We start from the raw sequence: 17318 nt of genomic DNA on the forward strand, positions 1-17318 counted from the left end.
TCTATTAACATCAGTGTGGTCTATTAACATCAGTGTGGTCTATTAACATCAGTGTGGTCTGTTAACATCAGTGTGGTCTATTAACATCAGTGTGGTCTGTTAACATCAGTGTGGTCTAACATCAGTGTGGTCTATTAACATCAGTGTGGTCTGTTAACATCAGTGTGGTCTAACATCAGTGTGGTCTGTTAACATCAGTGTGGTCTAACATCAGTGTGGTCTATTAACATCAGTGTGGTCTATTAACATCAGTGTGGTCTATTAACATCAGTGTGGTCTGTTAATATCAGTGTGGTCTAACATCAGTGTGGTCTATTAACATCAGTGTGGTCTGTTAACATCAGTGTGGTCTATTAACATCAGTGTGGTCTGTTAACATCAGTGTGGTCTAACATCAGTGTGGTCTATTAACATCAGTGTGGTCTGTTAACATCAGTGTGGTCTGTTAATATCAGTGTGGTCTATTAACATCAGTGTGGTCTATTAACATCAGTGTGGTCTGTTAATATCAGTGTAGTCTAACATCAGTGTGGTCTAACATCAGTGTGGTCTATTAACATCAGTGTGGTCTGTTAACATCAGTGTGGTCTAACATCAGTGTGGTCTAACATCAGTGTGGTCTAACATCAGTGTGGTCTATTAATATCAGTGTGGTCTAACATCAGTGTGGTCTATTAACATCAGTGTGGTCTGTTAATATCAGTGTGGTCTAACATCAGTGTGGTCTGTTAACATCAGTGTGGTCTGTTAATATCAGTGTGGTCTGTTAATATCAGTGTGGTCTATTAACATCAGTGTGGTCTAACATCAGTGTGGTCTAACATCAGTGTGGTCTATTAACATCAGTGTGGTCTGTTAACATCAGTGTGGTCTAACATCAGTGTGGTCTGTTAACATCAGTGTGGTCTATTAACATCAGTGTGGTCTATTAACATCAGTGTGGTCTATTAACATCAGTGTGGTCTATTAACATCAGTGTGGTCTATTAACATCAGTGTGGTCTGTTAACATCAGTGTGGTCTATTAACATCAGTGTGGTCTGTTAACATCAGTGTGGTCTAACATCAGTGTGGTCTATTAACATCAGTGTGGTCTGTTAACATCAGTGTGGTCTGTTAATATCAGTGTGGTCTATTAACATCAGTGTGGTCTATTAACATCAGTGTGGTCTATTAACATCAGTGTGGTCTATTAACATCAGTGTGGTCTATTAACATCAGTGTGGTCTATTAATATCAGTGTGGTCTGTTAATATCAGTGTAGTCTAACATCAGTGTGGTCTAACATCAGTGTGGTCTATTAACATCAGTGTGGTCTGTTAACATCAGTGTGGTCTAACATCAGTGTGGTCTATTAACATCAGTGTGGTCTGTTAACATCAGTGTGGTCTGTTAATATCAGTGTGGTCTGTTAATATCAGTGTGGTCTATTAACATCAGTGTGGTCTATTAACATCAGTGTGGTCTGTTAATATCAGTGTGGTCTAACATCAGTGTGGTCTGTTAACATCAGTGTGGTCTGTTAATATCAGTGTGGTCTGTTAATATCAGTGTGGTCTGTTAATATCAGTGTGGTCTATTAACATCAGTGTGGTCTAACATCAGTGTGGTCTAACATCAGTGTGGTCTATTAACATCAGTGTGGTCTGTTAACATCAGTGTGGTCTGTTAACATCAGTGTGGTCTATTAACATCAGTGTGGTCTATTAACATCAGTGTGGTCTATTAACATCAGTGTGGTCTATTAACATCAGTGTGGTCTATTAACATCAGTGTGGTCTATTAACATCAGTGTGGTCTATTAACATCAGTGTGGTCTGTTAACATCAGTGTGGTCTATTAACATCAGTGTGGTCTGTTAACATCAGTGTGGTCTAACATCAGTGTGGTCTATTAACATCAGTGTGGTCTGTTAACATCAGTGTGGTCTGTTAATATCAGTGTGGTCTATTAACATCAGTGTGGTCTGTTAATATCAGTGTGGTCTATTAACATCAGTGTGGTCTGTTAACATCAGTGTGGTCTAACATCAGTGTGGTCTATTAACATCAGTGTGGTCTGTTAACATCAGTGTGGTCTGTTAATATCAGTGTGGTCTATTAACATCAGTGTGGTCTATTAACATCAGTGTGGTCTGTTAACATCAGTGTGGTCTATTAACATCAGTGTGGTCTGTTAACATCAGTGTGGTCTAACATCAGTGTGGTCTATTAACATCAGTGTGGTCTGTTAATATCAGTGTAGTCTAACATCAGTGTGGTCTGTTAATATCAGTGTGGTCTATTAACATCAGTGTGGTCTGTTAACATCAGTGTGGTCTAACATCAGTGTGGTCTATTAACATCAGTGTGGTCTGTTAACATCAGTGTGGTCTGTTAATATCAGTGTGGTCTATTAACATCAGTGTGGTCTATTAACATCAGTGTGGTCTGTTAATATCAGTGTGGTCTAACATCAGTGTGGTCTGTTAATATCAGTGTGGTCTATTAACATCAGTGTGGTCTATTAACATCAGTGTGGTCTGTTAACATCAGTGTGGTCTAACATCAGTGTGGTCTATTAACATCAGTGTGGTCTGTTAACATCAGTGTGGTCTATTAACATCAGTGTGGTCTATTAACATCAGTGTGGTCTATTAACATCAGTGTGGTCTATTAACATCAGTGTGGTCTATTAACATCAGTGTGGTCTGTTAACATCAGTGTGGTCTATTAACATCAGTGTGGTCTGTTAACATCAGTGTGGTCTAACATCAGTGTGGTCTATTAACATCAGTGTGGTCTGTTAACATCAGTGTGGTCTGTTAATATCAGTGTGGTCTATTAACATCAGTGTGGTCTATTAACATCAGTGTGGTCTGTTAATATCAGTGTAGTCTAACATCAGTGTGGTCTAACATCAGTGTGGTCTATTAACATCAGTGTGGTCTGTTAACATCAGTGTGGTCTAACATCAGTGTGGTCTATTAACATCAGTGTGGTCTGTTAACATCAGTGTGGTCTGTTATTATCAGTGTGGTCTATTAACATCAGTGTCGTCTATTAACATCAGTGTGGTCTGTTAATATCAGTGTGGTCTAACATCAGTGTGGTCTGTTAATATCAGTGTGGTCTATTAACATCAGTGTGGTCTATTAACATCAGTGTGGTCTGTTAATATCAGTGTGGTCTAACATCAGTGTGGTCTATTAATAACCTGTTGGGGATGGGGGCGCTGTTTAGACTACTTATGCTAATTTGGCTAATTTTTGAAACGGCTTCCCACAAAATCCTTGATCGTACAATATGCATATTATTATTATTATTGGATAGAAAACAGTCTATAGTTTCTATAGGAGTTGAAATTTTGTCTCTAAGTGGAACAGAGCCCATTCTACAGCAATTTCCCTGACATGGAGTCAGATTTGAGAAATGTTGGCCACTCTTCTGAAGTCATTTAAAAGGGCACTGTCGTTGCTATGACTATACGGACACTTCTTACGTCTTCCCCTGGATGCCTTTACGTGATGACGATTCCAACGGGGTCGATTGCGCGTTCACAGGCCCTACAAATGAAAAAACCCTGAAGCTAGTCATTCTTTGGGAGCTGCGTCATGAGCCAAGAGTACACCGGCGCGCACCTGTTCCAAGCGTTAGTTTAGCCTGTTATATTTCTCCGGTCATCTTTTCACTCGTTATAGGAGTTAAAAACATCATAAGTTAGTTAATTTAAAGCGTTTTATAGCAATTTATATCCGTTTAGTGCGATTTTGGGACATTTATTTTTGCAACGATGTGAAAAGTTGGGCACGCTTTTCAGTTCATCCCGAACGCAGTTGACATTTCCACATGGCAAGAGGACAGCTTTCCACCAAAAGACGATTTCTCCCAAGAAAGGATCCTTTGCCCAAGATACTGATGGAAGAACAGCTCAAGGTAGGACATTTTTATTATGATAAATCGTGTTTCTGTCGAAACATTTTAGTGGCTTAGGACGCCATGTTTTTTGACGTAGCTTCGCTTGGCGCAAACTGTATTGAAAAGTAAGGATAAATTAAAAAATGTAATAACGCAATTGTATTAAGAATTAAATTGTCTATCAATCCCTGTCCACCCTATATTTTTTAGTCACGTTTATGAGTATTTATGTATAAGAGTAGATCACTGTCTAAGTGGCGCAAGGAAATTTTCTGACCAACTGAGCTACATTTCACATTGTCTAACCATGATTTTGGTGGCTAAATATAAACATTTTCGATCAAACTGTATATGCATGTTGTAATGTGATGTTACAGGAGTGTCATCGGAAGAATTCTGAGAAGGTTAGTGAAAAAATTAATATCTTTTGGCGATGTTGACTTTTATCGCTCACTTTGGCTAGAATCAATGCTGGGCTGCTAATTGCTATGTGCTAAGCTAATATAACGATTTATTGTGTTTTCGCTGTAAGACACTTAGAAAATCTGAAATATTGTCTGTATTCACAGGATCTGTGTCTTTCGATTCGTGTATGCTGTGTATTTTTACGAAATGTTTGATGATTAGTAGTTAGGTAAACACGTTGCTCATTGTAATTATTCTAGTCCATTTGTGACGGTGGGTGCAATTGTAAACTATGCCATCTACCTGAAATATGCACTTTTTTCTAACAAAACCTATCCCATACCATAAATATGTTATCAGACTGTCATCTAATGAGTTTTTTTGTTGGTTAGGGGCTATAAATATCTTAGTTTAGCCGAATTGGTGATGGCTACTGGTGTTGGTGGACAAATAAAAGATGGTGGATTATGCTAATGTGTTTTTAGGTAATAGATGTACATCTTTACATATTGTGTCTTCCCTGTAAAACATTTTAAAAATCGGAAATGTTGACTGGATTCACAAGATCTGTGTCTTTCATTAGCTGTATTGGACTTTAATGTGTGAAAGTTAAATATTTAAAAAAAAAATTTTTTTTGAATTTCGCGGCACTGGTTTTTCAGTGGGGGGGGGGGGGGGGGGGGTGTGCCGCTAGCGCCACGCTGATCCTAGACAGGTTTTAACATCAGTGTGGTCTGTTAATATCAGTGTGGTCTAACATCAGTGTGGTCTGTTAATATCAGTGTGGTCTGTTAATATCAGTGTGGTCTAACATCAGTGTGGTCTGTTAATATCAGTGTGGTCTGTTAATATCAGTGTGGTCTAACATCAGTGTGGTCTGTTAATATCAGTGTGGTCTATTAATATCAGTGTGGTCTGTTAATATCAGTGTGGTCTGTTAATATCAGTGTGGTCTAACATCAGTGTGGTCTAACATCAGTGTGGTCTATTAATATCAGTGTGGTCTAACATCAGTGTGGTCTAACATCAGTGTGGTCTAATATCAGTGTGGTCTATTAACATCAGTGTGGTCTGTTAATATCAGTGTGGTCTATTAACATCAGTGTGGTCTGTTAATATCAGTGTGGTCTAACATCAGTGTGGTCTATTAATATCAGTGTGGTCTAACATCAGTGTGGTCTAACATCAGTGTGGTCTAACATCAGTGTGGTCTATTAATATCAGTGTGGTCTATTAATATCAGTGTGGTCTATTAATATCAGTGTGGTCTAACATCAGTGTGGTCTATTAACATCAGTGTGGTCTGTTAACATCAGTGTGGTCTAATATCAGTGTGGTCTATTAACATCAGTGTGGTCTGTTAACATCAGTGTGGTCTAACATCAGTGTGGTCTAACATCAGTGTGGTCTAACATCAGTGTGGTCTATTAATATCAGTGTGGTCTATTAATATCAGTGTGGTCTATTAATATCAGTGTGGTCTAACATCAGTGTGGTCTAACATCAGTGTGGTCTAACATCAGTGTGGTCTATTAATATCAGTGTGGTCTATTAATATCAGTGTGGTCTAACATCAGTGTGGTCTATTAACATCAGTGTGGTCTGTTAACATCAGTGTGGTCTAATATCAGTGTGGTCTATTAACATCAGTGTGGTCTGTTAACATCAGTGTGGTCTAACATCAGTGTGGTCTAACATCAGTGTGGTCTAACATCAGTGTGGTCTAACATCAGTGTGGTCTAACATCAGTGTGGTCTAACATCAGTGTGGTCTATTAATATCAGTGTGGTCTATTAATATCAGTGTGGTCTATTAATATCAGTGTGGTCTATTAACATCAGTGTGGTCTATTAACATCAGTGTGGTCTGTTAATATCAGTGTGGTCTAACATCAGTGTGGTCTAACATCAGTGTGGTCTATTAACATCAGTGTGGTCTATTAACATCAGTGTGGTCTGTTAATATCAGTGTGGTCTAACATCAGTGTGGTCTAACATCAGTGTGGTCTATTAATATCAGTGTGGTCTGTTAATATCAGTGTGGTCTATTAACATCAGTGTGGTCTGTTAATATCAGTGTGGTCTAACATCAGTGTGGTCTATTAACATCAGTGTGGTCTATTAACATCAGTGTGGTCTATTAACATCAGTGTGGTCTGTTAACATCAGTGTGGTCTGTTAACATCAGTGTGGTCTGTTAACATCAGTGTGGTCTGTTAACATCAGTGTGGTCTGTTAACATCAGTGTGGTCTATTAATATCAGTGTGGTCTAACATCAGTGTGGTCTAACATCAGTGTGGTCTATTAACATCAGTGTGGTCTATTAACATCAGTGTGGTCTATTAATATCAGTGTGGTCTAACATCAGTGTGGTCTAACATCAGTGTGGTCTAATATCAGTGTGGTCTATTAACATCAGTGTGGTCTATTAACATCAGTGTGGTCTATTAACATCAGTGTGGTCTAACATCAGTGTGGTCTATTAATATCAGTGTGGTCTAACATCAGTGTGGTCTAACATCAGTGTGGTCTATTAACATCAGTGTGGTCTATTAATATCAGTGTGGTCTAACATCAGTGTGGTCTAACATCAGTGTGGTCTATTAACATCAGTGTGGTCTGTTAACATCAGTGTGGTCTAACATCAGTGTGGTCTATTAACATCAGTGTGGTCTGTTAACATCAGTGTGGTCTAACATCAGTGTGGTCTAACATCAGTGTGGTCTATTAATATCAGTGTGGTCTAACATCAGTGTGGTCTAACATCAGTGTGGTCTAACATCAGTGTGGTCTATTAATATCAGTGTGGTCTAACATCAGTGTGGTCTAACATCAGTGTGGTCTATTAATATCAGTGTGGTCTAACATCAGTGTGGTCTAACATCAGTGTGGTCTATTAATATCAGTGTGGTCTAACATCAGTGTGGTCTAACATCAGTGTGGTCTAATATCAGTGTGGTCTAATATCAGTGTGGTCTCCTTAGGAATGCCCATATGCCCATATTCATGTCACTCACCTTCCTATCATTGGGCTCAACGTTTTCCCCATCCAAATCTCCCTGCAAAACACATAAACCAGAGATCTTGTTATTCGTCCAGATAAGTTTTCAACGTGTCTACTCAATGTGACTCGTCATGACATGTTTGACTGCACTCAACGACGTCTATTAAAACATCTACTAATCACATACAGTCCAATCGGCAGTTAACTTTATTGTATAGTCAGCACTCAGCAGTGGAATTGACTCCGATGTCTCATGTGTCATTAAACAGATGTATGTGTGGTGTCCACGGGGGTTGGGAATACCATGAGACAGCAACAAACAAACAAAAAGATGTAAACATGTATTTTATTGTAAACACAATTAAGCGGATTGTAATGAGTACTCACATCATGTAGTGGATATGCATCTGTGTAGACTCCACTCCCTAGCAGGCTGGTGAACCCTAGAGACAGACACACCGGGAAGTTGTACTGCCTTTAAAAACCCAAATGAAATACCTACTAATTCTGCTGGTCTTTAGTTACTGCATTAACTAATGGCTGGTACCAGCAGTGCTAGTGTCAACCCAGAGGAACCATTTTTAAAAGTCTAACGGCCAATTTGAGAATCTGAGTTTAGGCTATGTGAATATTCCTGTGATACTGTATCATTTCACACAAACAAGCACACATTTTACAGGCATATACAGTAGGTTATAAAATAGACACATACACACACAAATACAGACACACTCAAACACACATTATTGTGCAGGACACACACTGCATGTAGTGCATGAGGCTCGAACTACACAGAAGGGAAAAGCCCTCCTAGACATTGAGTATATAAAACAAAGCAGAATCTTATAACTTACCCATACTATACTTAGCCTTTGTGCATTTTGTACGTTTCAATACTTCAAAAACCTGAAAAGATAAGAAGAGAAGAACTAATCGTACATACAGAATAGTACATTCCTCAAATCAAATCAGATGTTATTGGTCACAAACACGTGATTGGCAGATTTTATTGGTCACATACACACGGTTAGCAGATGTTATTGGTCACATACACACAGTTAGCAGATGTTATTGGTCACATACACATGGTTAACAGATGTTATTGGCCACATACACATGGTTAGCAGATGTTATTGGTCACATACACATGGTTAACAGATGTTATTGGTCACATACACATAGTTAGCAGGTGTTATTGGTCACATACACATGGTTAGCAGATGTTATTGGCCACATACACACGGTTAGCAGATGTTATTGGTCACACACATGGTTAGCAGATGTTATTGGTCACATACACATGGTTAGCAGATGTTATTGGTCACATAAACATGGTTAACAGATGTTTTTGGTCACATACACATGGTTAACAGATGTTATTGGTCACATACACATGGTTAACAGATGTTATTGGTCACATACACGTGGTTAGCAGATGTTATTGGTCACATACACATGTTTAACAGATGTTATTGGTCACATACATGTGGTTAGCAGATGTTATTGGTCACATACATGTGTTTATCAGATGTTATTGGTCACATACACATGTTTAACAAATGTTATTGGTCACATACACGTGTTAAGCAGATGTTATTGGTCACATACACGTGGTTAGCAGATGTTATTGGTCACATACACATGGTTAACAGATGTTATTGGTCACATACACGTGTTTATCAGATGTTATTGGTCACATACACGTGGTTAGTAGATGTTATTGGTCACATACACATGATTAACAGATGTTATTGGTCACATACACGTGGTTAGCAGATGTTATTGGTCACATACACATGATTAACAGATGTTATTGGTCACATACACATGGTTAACATATGTTATTGGTCACATACACATGGTTAGCAGATGTTATTGGTCACATACACATGGTTAGCCGATGTTATTGGTCACATACACATGGTTAACAGATGTTATTGGTCACATACATGTGATTGGCAGATGTTATTGGTCACATACACACGGTTAGCAGATGTTATTGGTCACATACACATGGTTAGCAGATGTTATTGGTCACGTCACATACACGTGTTTAGCAGATGTTATTGGTCACATACACGTGATTGGCAGATGTTATTGGTCACATACACGTGATTAACAGATGTTATTGGTCACATACACGTGATTAGCAGATGTTATTGGTCACGTCACATAAACGTGTTTAGCAGATGTTATTGGTCACATACACGTGATTAGCAGATGTTATTGGTCACATACACGTGTTTAGCAGATGTTATTGGCCACATACACACGGTTAGCAGATGTTATTGGCCACATACACACGGTTAGCAGATGTTATTGGTCACACACACATGGTTAGCAGATGTTATTGGTCACATACACATGGTTAGCAGATGTTATTGGTCACATACACATGGTTAACAGATGTTATTGGTCACATACACATGGTTAACAGATGTTATTGGTCACATACACGTGGTTAGCAGATGTTATTGGTCACATACACGTGGTTAGCAGATGTTATTGGTCACATACACGTGGTTAGCAGATGTTATTGGTCACATACATGTGTTTAGCAGATGTTATTGGTCACATACACATGGTTAGCAGATGTTATTGGTCACATACACGTGGTTAGCAGATGTTATTGGTCACATACACGTGTTTAGCAGATGTTATTGGTCACATACACGTGTTTAGCAGATGTTATTGGTCACATACACGTGGTTGGCAGATGTTATTGGTCACATACACGTGTTTAACAGATGTTATTGGTCACATACACGTGGTTAGCAGATGTTATTGGTCACATACACATGTTTAACAAATGTTATTGGTCACATACACATGTTTAGCAGATGTTATTGGTCACATACACGTGGTTAGTAGATGTTATTGGTCACATACACATGATTAACAGATGTTATTGGTCACATACACGTGGTTAGCAGATGTTATTGGTCACATACACATGATTAACAGATGTTATTGGTCACATACACATGGTTAACAGATGTTATTGGTCACATACACATGGTTAGCAGATGTTATTGGCCACATACACATGGTTAGCAGATGTTATTGGTCACATACACATGGTTAACAGATGTTATTGGTCACATACACGTGGTTAGCAGATGTTATTGGTCACATACACGTGGTTAGCAGATGTTATTGGCCACATACACATGGTTAGCAGATGTTATTGGTCACATACACATGGTTAACAGATGTTATTGGTCACATACACGTGGTTAGCAGATGTTATTGGTCACATACACGTGGTTAGCAGATGTTATTGGTCACATACACATGATTAACAGATGTTATTGGTCACATACACATGGTTAACATATGTTATTGGTCACATACACATGGTTAGCAGATGTTATTGGTCACATACACATGGTTAGCCGATGTTATTGGTCACATACACATGGTTAACAGATGTTATTGGTCACATACATGTGATTGGCAGATGTTATTGGTCACATACACACGGTTAGCAGATGTTATTGGTCACATACACATGGTTAGCAGATGTTATTGGTCACGTCACATACACGTGTTTAGCAGATGTTATTGGTCACATACACGTGATTGGCAGATGTTATTGGTCACATACACGTGATTAACAGATGTTATTGGTCACATACACGTGATTAGCAGATGTTATTGGTCACGTCACATAAACGTGTTTAGCAGATGTTATTGGTCACATACACGTGATTAGCAGATGTTATTGGTCACATACACGTGTTTAGCAGATGTTATTGGTCACATACACGTGTTTATCAGATGTTATTGGTCACATACACATGTTTAGCAGATGTTATTGGTCACATACACGTGATTAACAGATGTTATTGGTCACGTACACACGGTTAGCAGATGTTATTGGTCACATACACACGGTTAGCAGATGTTATTGGTCACATACACATGGTTAGCAGATGTTATTGGTCACATACACATGGTTAGCAGATGTTATTGGTCACATACACATGGTTAGCAGATGTTATTGGTCACATACACATGGTTAGCAGATGTTATTGGTCACATACACATGGTTAGCAGATGTTATTGGTCACATACACATGGTTAGCAGATGTTATTTGTCACATACACATGTTTAGCAGATGTTATTGGTCACATACACGTGTTTAGTAGATGTTATTGGTCACATACACATGGTTAGCAGATGTTATTGGTCACATACACATGGTTAGCAGATGTTATTGGTTAAATACACGTGTTTAGCAGATGTTATTGGTCACATACACATGTTTAACAGATGTTATTGGTCACATACACGTGTTTAGCAGATGTTATTGGTCACATACACGTGATTAGCAGATGTTATTGCGGATGTAGCGAAATGCTTGTGCCTCCCGCTCCGACAGTGCAGTAATATTTAACAAGAAATACTTAACAAATTACACAACATATACCCAATACACACAAATCTACAATAAACACCTTCCTGTTATGGTTCTCATGAATAAACTGAGATGATCTACTGTAATTAATGGTCTCAATGGTCTCAGTCTACAGTCTACATTCTACAGTCTACATTCAGTCTACATTCTACATTCTACAGTCTACATTATACTGTCTACATTATACTGTCTACAGTCTACAGTCTACAGTCTACAGTGTACATTCTACAGTCTACAGTCTACAGTCTACATTCAGTCTACATTCTACATTCTACAGTCTACATTATACTGTCTACATTCTACAGTCTACAGTCTACAGTCTACATTCTACAGTCTACAGTCTACATTCAGTCTACATTCTACATTCTACAGTCTACATTATACTGTCTACATTCTACTGTCTACAGTCTACATTATACTGTCTACATTCTACTGTCTACATTCTACAGTCTACAGTCTACAGTCTACAGTCTACAGTCTACAGTCTACAGTCTACAGTCTACAGTCTACAGTCTACATTCTACAGTCTACAGTCTACAGTCTACAGTCTACAGTCTACAGTCTACAGTCTACAGTCTACATTCTATAGTCTACAGTCTACATTCTACATTCTACAGTCTACATTCTACAGTCTACATTATACTGGTTACAGTCTCCAGTCTCCAGTCTCCAGTCTCCAGTCTCCAGTCTCCAGTCTCCAGTCTCCAGTCTCCAGTCTCCATTCTCCAGTCTCCAGTCTCCAGTCTCCAGTCTCCAGTCTCCAGTCTCCAGTCTCCAGTCTCCAGTCTCCAGTCTCCAGTCTCCAGTCTCCAGTCTCCAGTCTCCAGTCTATATTCTACAGTCTCCAGTCTCCAGTCTACAGTCTAGAGTCTAGAGTCTACAGTCATGGAGGACCTGGACGACACAGTGACACTTACTATTGAAGCTCTTGTTTTACTATCAAAGAAGGAGTCTCTGTCTGATAAATCAAACCTGTTATGAAGAAACACACACACACACACACACACACACACACACACACACACACACACACACACACACACACACACACACACACACACACACACACACACACACACACACAGAGACAGAGACAGAGACACACAGAGAGAGATAGAGCGAGAGAGAGAGAGAGAAAGAGAGAGAGAGAGACGGTAGAATTAACTGTATACATGAGGGCAGGTTGTTTTTGCAGCCAACTACCCACATTATAAACAGACACTCTTTGTTAGTGAAGTATCAGCATACAATAATCGCTTTCCTGCGTAACACACAGAGGTGTAATGAAACCCATCATAGAGAGGATGTCAGTGGTTAGGCAGCCCGGACAAAGCCTGGTCCCAGATCAGTTCCTGCTGTCTTGTCAACTCCAATGGTCACTGTCACGTGGTGTGGAATTGGCAAGACAGCACAAACAGATCTGGGACAAAAGGCTTACCCGCCTAGAGACCAGAGGGCCTAAATGTCCTTAAAGGTCTTACAGACCTGTCATAGATAACCCATGGGGGATTGTTATGGTAAGCATAGTTACAGCAGACCAGATTAATACATAGCAGGGTTGGAATAGCATAGTTACAGCAGACCAGATTAATAGATGGCAGGGTTGGGGTAGCATAGTTACAGCAGACCAGATTAATAGATAGCAGGGTTGGAATAGCATAGCTTCTAGTGTTAGGGCAATAGCTCAGAATAGACGGCCGTCCAATCTCTACACCAAATAAACCAACAAAACAAACTGTGACAGAAATAACCCTGTTTATAGCTCATGCCTTTACAGATACTTTAGTGTGCTGTTTGAGTAAGATTCAAAGCTGATAGGCCCTTTCTTTTATAACATTAAACACAACATCATGATTATTTGACTTCTGCTTCTGGGCTTGATCATGTGATCGAGTGTGAGCTGGTGTGAGCTGGTGTGAGCTGGTGTGAGCTGGTATGAGCTGGTGTGAGCTGGTGTGAGCTGGTATGAGCTGGTGTGAGCTGGTATGTAAGTCTTTGCGGGAAGCTTTACACACGATTACGGGTTCAAGTTTGGCCCTCTGTATTTTCAAGGAATGGTTTACCATCCGCTAAACTGTTTCACAGTTATTATTGATAGTCTGTTGTTGTACAAGCCGTCAGACCTTCAGACCTTCAGCTATTGTTCTGTTCTGTTGTCAATGGGTGTCAATGGGTATGCCACATACTATACCGTACACCACTACAGTAGTCAATTAGATTATGTGCATTAAATTCCCGTAAACAAAGATGGATAGGCGCAGGAATGTAATTTTAGAGAACAGTTTTGTATATGTGATTGGAAGACATACTGTTTATAGTGATGCATATAATCCCTCAGAACAACGAATATTCCTTCAGCTATTTTTCTTGCCTGTCCTTAATGTGTGCGAACAGGCATATGCCACCACATGCCATATCATATGCCACTAGACATTTACAGCACCAGTCAAAAGTTTGGACACACCTACTCATTCAAGGGTTTTTCTTTATTTTTACTACGTTCTACATTATAGAACAATAGTGAAGACATCAAAACTATGAAATAACACATATGGAATCATGTAGTAACCAAAAAAGTGTTAAACAAATCAAAAATATATTTTATGTTTGTGATTCTTCAAAGTAGCCACCCTTTACCTTGATGACAGCTTTGCACACTCTTGGCATTCTCTCAACCAGCTTCAAGAGGTAGTCACCTGGAATGCATTTCAATTAACAGGCGTGCCGTGTTAAAAGTGAATTTGTAGAATTTCTTTCCTTCTTAATGCATTTGAGCCAATCAGTTGTGTTGTGACAAGGTAGGTGTGGTATACAGAAGTCAGCCCTATTTGGTGAAAGACCAAGTTCATATTATGGCAAGAACAGCTCAAATAAGCAAAGAGAAATGACAGTCCATCATTACTTTAAGACATAAAGTTTAGTCAAGGACTTTGAACGTTTCTTCAAGTACAGTTGAAAAAACCATCAAGCGAGACGATGAAACGGGCTCTCATGAGGACCGCCACAGGAAAAGAAGACCCAGAGTTACCTCTGCTGCAGAGGATAAGTTCATTAGAGTTAACTGCACCTCAGATTGCAGCCCAAATAAATGCTTCAGAGTTCAAGTAACAGACACATCTCAACATCAACTGTTCAGAGGAGACTGCATGAATCAAGCCTTCCTGGTTGAATTGCTGCAAAGAAACCAATACTAAAGGACACCAATAAGAAGACTTGCTTGGGCCAAGAAACACGAGCAATGGACGTTAGACCAGTGGAAATCTGTCCTTTGGTCTGATGAGTCCAAATTTGAGATTATTGGTTCAAACCGCTGTGTCTTTGTGAGACGCAGTGTGGGTGAACAGATGATCTCTGCATGTGTGGTTGCCACCGTGAGCATGGAGGAGGAGGTGTGATGGTGTGGGGGTGCTTTGCTGATGATACTGTCTGTGATTTATTTAGAATTCAAGGCACGCTTAACCAGCATGGCTACGACAGCATTCTGCAGCGATACGTTTAGTGGGACTATCAATTGTTTATTAACAGGACAATGACCCAACACACCCGCAGGCTGTGTAAGGGCTATTTGACCAAGAAGGAGAGTTATGGAGTGCTGCATCAGATGACCTGGCCTCCACAATCACCCGACCTCAACCCAATTGAGATGGTTTGGGATGAGTTGGACCGCAGAGTGAAGGAAAAGCAGCCATCAAGTGCTCAGCATATGTGGGAACTCATTCAACACTGTTGGAAAAGCATTCCAGGTGAAGCTGTTTGAGAGAATGTCAAGAGTTTGCAAAGCTTTCATCAAGGCAAAGGGTGGCTACTTTGAAGAATTTAAAATCTAAAATATATTTTGATTTGTTTAACACTTGTTTGGTTACTAACATGATTCTATATGTGTTATTTCATAGTTTTGATGTCTTCACTATTATTCTACAATGTAGAATATAGTAAAAAATAAAGATAAATCCTTGCGTGAGTAGGTGTGTCCACATTTTTGACTGATATTGTACATTAAAAGTGCATTAAATGTCCTTGAAACCAAGATGGTTTGGAGCAGGAATTGAAGTCCATATGTTAAGGTACATTTATACAGTCTATACAGTCCTGTATACCCTATATTATCATAAGACATAAAGTATATACTCACAAGTGTTGTTTTTCTCTGGAGAACATGTAGGAGAGATGCTTAACATTTTGTGTCCTGTTATCCTCCACGTTGGGATAGAGAGGTTCTGTCGCTTTGTTTACCAATGTGTTGATCTTCGCCCCAACACCCGTACTCTGCTTCATTTCATATACCTACAATATAAAGATATACCTTCAGTTCATATACCTATAATATAAAGATATACCTTTAGTTTATATACCTATAATATAAAGATAAACCTTTAGTTTATATAACTACAATATATAGATAAACCTTCAGTTTATATACTTACAATATCTAGATATACCTTCATTTCACATATCTACAATATATAGATATACACTACATGACCAAAAGTATGTGGATACCTGCTCGTCAAACATCTAATTCCAAAATCCTGGGCATTAATATGGAGTTGGTCCCCACTTTGATGCTATAACAGCCAACACTATTCTGGGAAGGCTTTCCACTAGATGATGGAACATTGCCAAAGGTGTTCAATGGGTTTGATGTCAGTGCTCTGTGCAGGCCAGTCAAGTTCTTCCACACCGATCTTGACAAACCATTTCTGTATGGACCTCACTTTGTGCACGGGAGCATTGCATTGCTGAAACAGAAAAGGGCTTTCCCCAAACTGTTGCCACAAAGTTGGGAGCAAAGAATCGTCTAGAATGTCATTATTGTTTTTGTTGCACTGCTTTGCTTTATCTTGGCCAGGTCACAGTTGTAAATGAGAACTTGTTCTCAACTGGCCTACCTGGTTAAATAAAGGTGAAATCATTTTATTTATTTATATTATTGTATGCTATAGCGTTAAGATTTCACTTCACTGGAACTAAGGGGCCTAGCCCAAACCATGAAAAACATCCCCAGATCATTATCCCTCTTCCACCAAACTTCACAATTGGCACAATACATTGGGGCAGGTAGCGTTCTTCTGGCATCCGCCAAACCCAGATTCATTCGTCGGACTGCCAGATGGTGAAGTGTGATTCATCACTCCAGAGAACACGTTTCCACTGTTCCAGAGTTCAATGGCAGCAAGCTTTACACCACACCAGCCGATTATTGGCATTGTGCATGGTGATCATAGGCTTGTGTGCGGCTGCTTGGCCATAGAAACACATTTTATGAGGCTCCCGACGAATAGTTCTTGTGTTGATGTTACTTCCAGCACTCGCGGTTCAGTTCTGTGAGCTTCTGTGGCCTACCATTTCGCGGCTGAGGTGTTGTTGCTCCTAGACTTTTGATCGGAGCAGCTCTAGCATGGCAGAAATTTTACGAATTTACTTGTTGGAAAGGTGTTATCATATGATAGTGCCATGTTGAATAACGGGTGTTCCTGAAATAGCCGAATCCCTTCTATGCTCGCTCCGAGGCAAGCAACACTGAGGCATGCATGAGAGCATCAGCTGTTCCGGACGACTGTGTGATCACGCTCTTCGTAGCCGACGTGAGTAA

The 17318-nt window shown here is 39.5% G+C and overlaps 1 protein-coding gene across 3 annotated transcripts in view; it reads right to left on the minus strand.

Annotated features, from left to right (window-relative positions):
• The window catches only part of LOC129862041 (anoctamin-1-like), a 124562-nt gene that overhangs the window by 61278 nt on the left and 45966 nt on the right, over positions 1-17318 (minus strand). For all 3 annotated transcript variants that reach the window (XM_055933367.1, XM_055933368.1, XM_055933366.1), the window contains 5 exons: positions 15858-16009; positions 12643-12697; positions 8159-8210; positions 7692-7747; positions 7318-7359 (listed from right to left, as the gene is read on the minus strand). In XM_055933367.1, coding sequence (XP_055789342.1) covers positions 7318-7359; positions 7692-7747; positions 8159-8210; positions 12643-12697; positions 15858-16009 — 357 coding nt within the window. The remainder of the gene's footprint in view (positions 1-7317; positions 7360-7691; positions 7748-8158; positions 8211-12642; positions 12698-15857; positions 16010-17318) is intronic.

Source organism: Salvelinus fontinalis, chromosome 9 (assembly GCF_029448725.1).
Source record: "Salvelinus fontinalis isolate EN_2023a chromosome 9, ASM2944872v1, whole genome shotgun sequence".
NCBI lineage: Eukaryota > Metazoa > Chordata > Actinopteri > Salmoniformes > Salmonidae > Salvelinus > Salvelinus fontinalis.